This window comes from Halichoeres trimaculatus, unplaced genomic scaffold (assembly GCF_033239565.1).
Source record: "Halichoeres trimaculatus isolate MK-OKI-2021-1 unplaced genomic scaffold, fHalTri1.1 fHalTri1_scaffold_1, whole genome shotgun sequence".
NCBI lineage: Eukaryota > Metazoa > Chordata > Actinopteri > Labriformes > Labridae > Halichoeres > Halichoeres trimaculatus.
In genome coordinates, this window is record NW_027437179.1 from 41,862,277 (window position 1) to 41,869,646 (window position 7,370).

General features: G+C 45.8%; 1 protein-coding gene across 1 annotated transcript; it reads right to left on the minus strand.

The window, feature by feature from the left end:
- Positions 1 to 1,268: 1,268 nt before the first annotated feature.
- Positions 1,269 to 6,880, minus strand: LOC141790509 (serine/threonine-protein kinase 35-like). Its single transcript, XM_074670828.1, has 3 exons — positions 6,253 to 6,880; positions 3,184 to 3,912; positions 1,269 to 2,716 (listed from the first exon to the last, which is right to left on the minus strand). Exons 1-2 carry the CDS (start codon positions 6,713 to 6,715, stop codon positions 3,200 to 3,202), a joined length of 1,176 nt encoding a protein of 391 aa, XP_074526929.1. The 5' UTR covers positions 6,716 to 6,880; the 3' UTR covers positions 1,269 to 2,716; positions 3,184 to 3,199.
- Between the last annotated feature and the right edge of the window lie 490 nt (positions 6,881 to 7,370).

The window sequence follows — 7,370 nt, forward strand, 5'->3', positions numbered from 1 at the left end:
ATGTACAACTTGTTGTAAAATGTATAGTTTTGATGTATGATGTATGATGCGAACTGTAACACAAATGGTTGTAACATGTATGAATGAGTGCTGTAACTTATGTGATGTCATATTGTACGATACAAGCTGTAACATGTACAGTTGTTACATTTATGATGTAAGTTGTAACACATACGGTTGTAGAATGTTCAATGTGAGCTGTAAAATGCAAGATGTGAGTTTTAATTTGTATGGTGGGCTGTAACATGTATAGTTTCAACATGTATGATGTGAGTTAATCACTCATCAGTCTTCTATCAGGGCTGTTGCTTTGGGTTCGTTTACCTCAGAGGTCTGTGAGTTTTTTGGTGAATCAGAGTTGGTCGTTAGTCTGAAACAATCTGAGAAACATGCCGGAACCGTAGGATGGCAGGAAATACCAACGTGACTCTTTTAAGATAGAGCAGGAAATACAATCACAGGGAAATGAGACAGAGGTTTCTGTAAAGTCTGAACAACTTCACAGCTTAGGAAATGTCAACAGACACGTCTGCTGAAAACACAACAGGTGTGAAATTTTATGAGCAGATTTGACTGAAACTGGAAACGTGACTTTAAAATATCATCATGATTGATTATTTAAACATTAATCTCCGTGAGAAATGTTCTTAACCAGCTCGCTGTGTTTGTATTTCTGTTTGTTATTAAATCTTTAAACTTTATTATGTTTTCCTGTTGCAGTAAAAACCCTCAGAAGCTAACAAACTGAGTCCATGGAGCCTCTGAGAGGGTAAAAATAAAAACGGAGACCTGTGGTTTGAGTTTAGAGCATACACCGAGTAGGATGCAGTGCAGCCTCTTCACCACTTGGTGGTGCTGTTTAGCTTGTTTCATCTGCCCCAGGACCTTGTCCCAAAAAGAGTTTCAGGTCTCTGGGCTGAGTAAGACCTCTGTGTGTCCTGAGGAGATCACACCCTCTCACACACAGAGGACACACACACACACACACATTTCTCTGCATGCTGAGTGCCTGACAGAGTTTGACGGTCACTCTATGCGTCTTTTCAGAGCTCAGGGGGTGGAGGTCAAAGGTCAGGGTGAAGCTCTCGATCAGCTTACCCCAAATCTATTCAGGTCCAAATCTGAAGGTCAAAGGTCAAACAGCTGAAGTAAAAACAGTTGGAAAAAAGTTTGATCATTGAAGGAGGAGAGGAGGAGAGGAGGAAAGGAGGAGAGGAGGAGCGCCACCAGACCAGAGCTAACCATGAAACTGGACTTAGGAGCTCCGGTTTCATTCTTTATTGAAATGCAGCTCAGTTATTTACAAAGTCGGCAATTAAAAAAACAAACAAACAAACAAACATTGTTACAAACAATCAATGAGGACATCAAGATTCAAGTCATGTGATCAGGACTCAGTCCATCCTGCAGATTCAGCTTCAGGTACAGATCCACAACAACTAACACCAACACAGAGACACCTGTGGACAGGAAGAGCCCTCCAAAATAAAACTCAAGTATTAAAAACAGGACAGGAACGGCCCTCCAAAATAAAACTCAAGTATAATAATCAGGACAGGAACATCCCTTCAAAATAAAATTAAAGTACAATAATCAGTAAAAAGAATACTTTGGCCGTACTCAAACAAACAAATTGAGGTATTCATGAGATTAATCTGAATTCAAGCTCTTCAGGGTAAACTGCAACCTTCCCACAATGCATCACACCACCTGAATGCGACACATGCTGAGGTGTGTAATCTCTGAGGAACCTCTGCAGAAGTTTTGCCAAAGAAAAGGTGAAGCTGTGCACGGACATGAGGTAGTATAAGAAAGGAAGAACAGCAGGACTCTGATGATCCAGCAGCTCAGACTGTCAGACCATTATCTGCAGAAAACACATGACTCATGTTGGTCTGCAGCTGGCTTTAAAACCTTTTGACCTGTCCTCGTCCAGCAGACAGATTATCATCCAGAAACTAACAGATTCACGGTTTAATCTGGGAGAAAGAAGTGGAGCAGATATTTGAAGGCACCGTGCGTTTACAGATCATCAGACTCAAGATCGAACTCAGAGGAAGACTTCTAAACCAATCAGAGTCTGAGAATCATGGATATCAACAAACTGTGAGGATGAGGAAGACCAGGAGCTGGACCTGAGTCCCCCCTGGTCTCACCTGCACCTGTCTGACTTTATAGCAGCTGAGGTTTAATCTCATGTGACGACAAACGGACGCCTTCCTGTTCCTTCACAGCCACAGCTAAAATGCTAACATGCTAACTCTGAGAGTGAGGAGGGGGAGCAGCGTGGCGAGTATTAGCAGACAAACATCCAGGAGTTAAATCCTGAGCAGGTAATGACCAATGATTCACAGCGCCCCCTGCAGGACGACACATGTACAGCTTAAACCTAGATTTAAAAAATCCAGCAGCTAACAGAGCTAATGTTTGTAGCATCTCTGAGAGGCTTTGATCACAGTGTCCACCAGGGGTCCCACACAGAGAGACATATCTGCAGAGGGAGTGGAGCTTTATCTGTCAGTCCAAGGTGGGTCAGTCCCAGAGGTCAGAGGTCAGACAGGTGGAGCACTGATGGAGCATGAACACAAACTATTTCTGAGTCTAAATCTGAACCAGTTCATCTAACAGATCTGAAACCAGCCAGGACCAGGACCAGGATGCCCTACATCCAGCAGGGTCTCAGCTCCAGGAAGGAGGTCCAGGTCCCAGCATCGGTCTGCAAAGACACAGAGTAAAGAGTAAACTTCATGGTTGCTGACGTTGTTGTGATTTGGTTTTCTGTTTGGCTCAGGGAGGAGCTGAGCGGGGGAGGGGAGTCTATGAATGGAGGGAGGGGAGGAGGGGGAGGAAGAGAGAGGTTGACCTTTGACCCACTTGCATAACACCCTCCCTGGCCCCTCCCCCCACAAGAAGAAGTAGGACACGAGTTCAGAGGAGACAGACAGATTCATGAAAAACAAGTTGAAACAAACCTCAGACTGAGCATGTGCAGAAATCTACTGCACATGCTCAGACTGGCTGACCGACTGGTCAAGGATTCAGGAGGGTTGAATGCAGCCCCCCCACCCACGCCCTTATTTACACATAAAAACAACCTGACCTGAAGGAAGTGGAGCAGGTAGCTCACCTGAGAGCGTCTGCGTCCACCGTTTGAAAAGACAGGAACCTGAACTCTCTCCTCACCTTTGAGGTTGTGGCGTCAGGCGGCACACATGACCTGGTCCATGCGGGCCTGCAGCTGGAAGGCGTCAGGTCGGTCTTGAGGGTTCACAGCGAGCATGTCGCGCAGCAGCTCCTTCACGCCATCAGACATGCTGGAGCGGCGTTTCTGAGGGATGCTCAGAACCATCTTTGGGTTCTCCAGCAGCGCCTCCCCCACAGGAACAATGTCGGCCCCGTGTCTCACATACGTGCCGAGCAGCTCACGCTTGGACTCTGCGTCGATGAAGGTGATTCTCTCCAGCATGGCCCAGATGATGATGCCCAGAGCAAAAATGTCTGCCTTGGCTGTGTAGTGTCCCTCCCACACCTCGGGCGCCATGTAGAAGTCTGAGCCGCACGCCGACGACAGCCAGAACTTGTTGATGTTTGTGTTCCTCTCCTCGCCTTCATGGCCTTCGACAGTGCTTCCTAAACCAGCACAGACTTTGCTCAAGCCGAAGTCGGCCACCTTGAGAACCGGAGCGCCGGACTTCACCGAGATGAGGATGTTGTCGGGCTTCAGGTCTCGATGGACGATGTTGTTCTCGTGCAGGAACGCCACGGCGCTGGTCATCTGCAGCATGAAGCTTTGGTTGGTGTGCGGGTCAGGCTGCCGCGACAGGATGAACTGGTTCAGGTCCCCGCCCTCGCAGAACTCCATGACGAACCACAGGAAACAGGGCTCCTCTGGAGGGCCCAGGACACGCTTCCCTGAGGACGCACAGAGACAGAGACGCACCATCAGTGTGTCGGCTCGCTCAGCAGACTCCATTTCACATGGAGCCTCAGATGTGTATCCCGCCCCTCCCCCAGCAGCCGGAGCAACAACAAGAGCCCTGATTCCACAGCACAAAGACAGAGCAGCACACACACACACACACACACACACACACACACACACACGCACACACACACACACAGTTACAGCAGGCTGCTAAGCTGAGAGCTACAGCAGCAGAGTGATGAATGAACCCAGTGACCCGTCTTACAGCACTCGGTGTTACCTCACACACTCTGCCTTACACAGGACAGACAAAAACACAGCGATCTAACAATCCCTGGGTTAAACATGGTTTCAGAGATGCTAAAACCTTCATTTATTCTCCTTCCTGTCTCATGGAGCCCAGTTTACAATCCTCTTTCTATGCAAACTGACACAGCCTAGCCAGGTGTTTGGGAAGCCACATATATTTCTATACGTTCAGGCAGATTCCCATCACTGACATTCTGGCCAAAGTGAAGATTCTGGAAAACTCTGGTTTCATGTTGACGCTGGAAAACTGTTTTTTTTTTGCTTCCGAAACGTCACAGCTGAACAACAAGGGTTCATCCTGATTGGCTGGAACGGGTTTCACGTCTAAAAAGACTCCCAAAACGGTTTCGTTTGCCCAGTGCATGTGGGAAAAAGTATTTTTTTAAAGCAAACGAGGGGGAGATTTGTTTTTGAAAATACCCGGCTAACATGCTAACACATGAAAATATAACATATCATTCAGGGTAAATGCTAAAATCCTGAGGTTGATTTCAATACCTCTTCAAGACTTTTTCAAAAACCTTTAAAAGAGTTTTAAGACTTTATCGCAACTTTCAGTTGTTGTTGGCATCCACTTTCTAACAGATGTAGTTTACGTTTGTACAGAAATGATGTAAGCTAAGGAGGAATAAAGCTTGAACGAACAAATGAAACTAAAGGTTTATCAACACTCCCACAACAAGAAACAACAGTTATTCAATGCCAACTTGCAGAAGAAAGTGAGAAATAATTTAATCATTTTTAAAATGTAAACATGTGCCGGAGATAGTGTGATTTGCTTCAATGTTGTATTTAACTTCTCTTTGCAAAACTAGAAATGGCGTTATTTATAGCTGGTGTTTCTACCGCTCACAATCCTTATTGTTGTATTTTATTGTAACTGGAGTCTTTATGTATTTTTTTTTGTTCTATTCTTTTTTATTTTTGTATTTTTCTACGGACTCCATCCATTTTCTGCTGTTAACACAACAATTTTCCAGTTTGGGATCAATAAAGTAACTCTATTCTTTTCTATTTTAGAACTTTATCAGCTGAATGTTTACCGTCGCCAATCAGGGGCCAGTTGCAAAGAGGAAAATAAATATTCATGGGTATTTTTTTGGGTCAAACCTTGAATACCTATGAAACTTAATACCTCATAAAACCACAATTAAGACTTTTTAAGGCCCTTAATTTCCTCAAAATTGATTTATCAACTTCTAATACTTTTTAAGACCCCGCGGACACCCTGATCATCAGTTCGACAAACTCCATCAGCTGACAGGAGGAGCTCAGACCATGAGACTACGACAGAGTCACCAACAAAAACCCCAACCATCAGAGGAAGAGACACACCAAATGACAGGAAGAGGAGACTCTGCTGTCAGTTAGAGGCAAGGTTAACAAGGTGCTAGAAAAAAAAAAAAAAACAGATAACAGCTCTGATCCTCAGCAGGTAGAAATGGACAGAGAAAAATTGATTTTTAAATAAAAACCTTAGCTTTATCATGAAACGGTTAAGTTTTGTGCTTAAATAACTGATTAATAATCAGATGTTTAACAAGCATGGATTCAACTTCCTCAGAACTGTAAGGATAATAACCATACTCGTGATAATAACACAACTAGAGAGTGTTAAGGGTTTTTAATCACAGCGTGGTCCCTCTCTGGTTTTCTGGGATGCCTGTGATATACAGATTAATGCTGACAGGAGAAATCCTATTTATTAGAACATAAATATTCAGTTAAGGATCTGTTTATCTCTCCAGGAGCTGAGCATCTCTAGGTCTGTGCCACCCCACGGCCCCCCGTCAGCCCACGCCCCTGCTCTCAGTGTTACCTAACCCTTTGTTTACGCCGCTCAGGACCTGCTGTGGAAACCTGAGGGTTTAACCTGTTGTTGTGTTTCGGGCGGGTTGAGCTGGTCTCCCCTCCGCTGCAGGGGTTTTTCTGAACACGGAAAGGTTTCCTGACATTTTGGCTCCGACCAGAACACAACAGCAGCGCTTACGTCATCACATCCTGAGACAAACAGTCACCTTTCAGTGAGGTCTCCACGAGCCGCAGGTACTGTTTGGACCGTTTGTTCCCGTGACTCATCCTTTGGGCCACCCGGTTCTTCTGCAGCACGCACTCTTCCAGCTGGACCACGTTCTGGTGCCGTTTCTCCAGGCTGGCCAGCGCCCAGAACTCCTGCAGGGCCAGCTCCACGTTCTCCGGAGCGTCACACCGGAGCTTCTTCACGGCCACCCGAGCTCCAGTCCTCCGGGCCACGGCCTCGTACACCACGCCGTACGCCCCCCTGCCCACCTCCCGCAGCAGGCTGTAGCGGGGCGTCATGGCCTGAAACTTCAGTCCGGGTCCCCCCTCCATGTCATGGTCTGCCTCCGTGTTTCCCACGCTCACACACCGCAGCACGGATCGCGTCCCCGGCTGAGCTCCGTGGCAGGTCCGTGAGCTCCGCGTGCGTCTCCGTGGGTTGTCAGCAGCACCTGTATCCATCCGTCCGCGTGCCCCCCTCACGAGTCCGACCGCAGGTGACAAAGTAAGGCCATGTCGTCTGCATGAAAACCCCGACACCCGTTCACTGTGTGCAGGGCAACAGGAACCTCAAGAACCAGATACTGAATGTAGGGCACGGACATGCGCAGAAAGACAGAGCACAAGACAAGTTCCGGTCATCAACCTTCAAAATAAGACGTGGCGTTGAGGCGGCGGATTTCATTAGATAACAATGGAGGGAATATTTTCTAAAGTCTTTCAGGATTTACCTTTTCTTGGGTAGTCTGTGTGTTAAGGAACAAATTCCGTTCCATACATTCAAGTTTTCTTCGCCAAATCTCTTTTTTTTTTTGCAGCTGACTCAAAGTTCAAAACAAATTTTCCAGTTAGTAGAATTGTCCACTATAGTAACATTAATCGGAAATTTTATTATCTAGAAATGAATTCGAAAAAAATATATAAACAACGTCTTAGAACAGTGTGAGTGGGAGGCTGTAATTTTATTCATGTAACCAATGTCAATTTCATATACAATGCTATAATAAAACTTGCACTTTTTTCTCCCTGAATTTCTTGTGGTTTCAGTGTCTTATCGCAATGTAGCACTTTACGATCAGAAAAAAAACACAAACCTGGGATTACCGTTTCAAAGTGC

What these genes read in the sequence shown, in the direction of transcription:
- LOC141790509 (XM_074670828.1), bottom strand. Translation starts at nt 6,715, where the DNA reads ATGGATACAGGTGCTGCTGACAACCCACGGAGACGCACGCGGAGCTCA. An exon ending in CGTGGAGACCTCACTGAAAG is followed by an intron (nt 3,913 to 6,252) that starts GTGACTGTTTGT and finishes GTGCGTCCTCAG; the next exon opens with GGAAGCGTGTCCTGGGCCCT.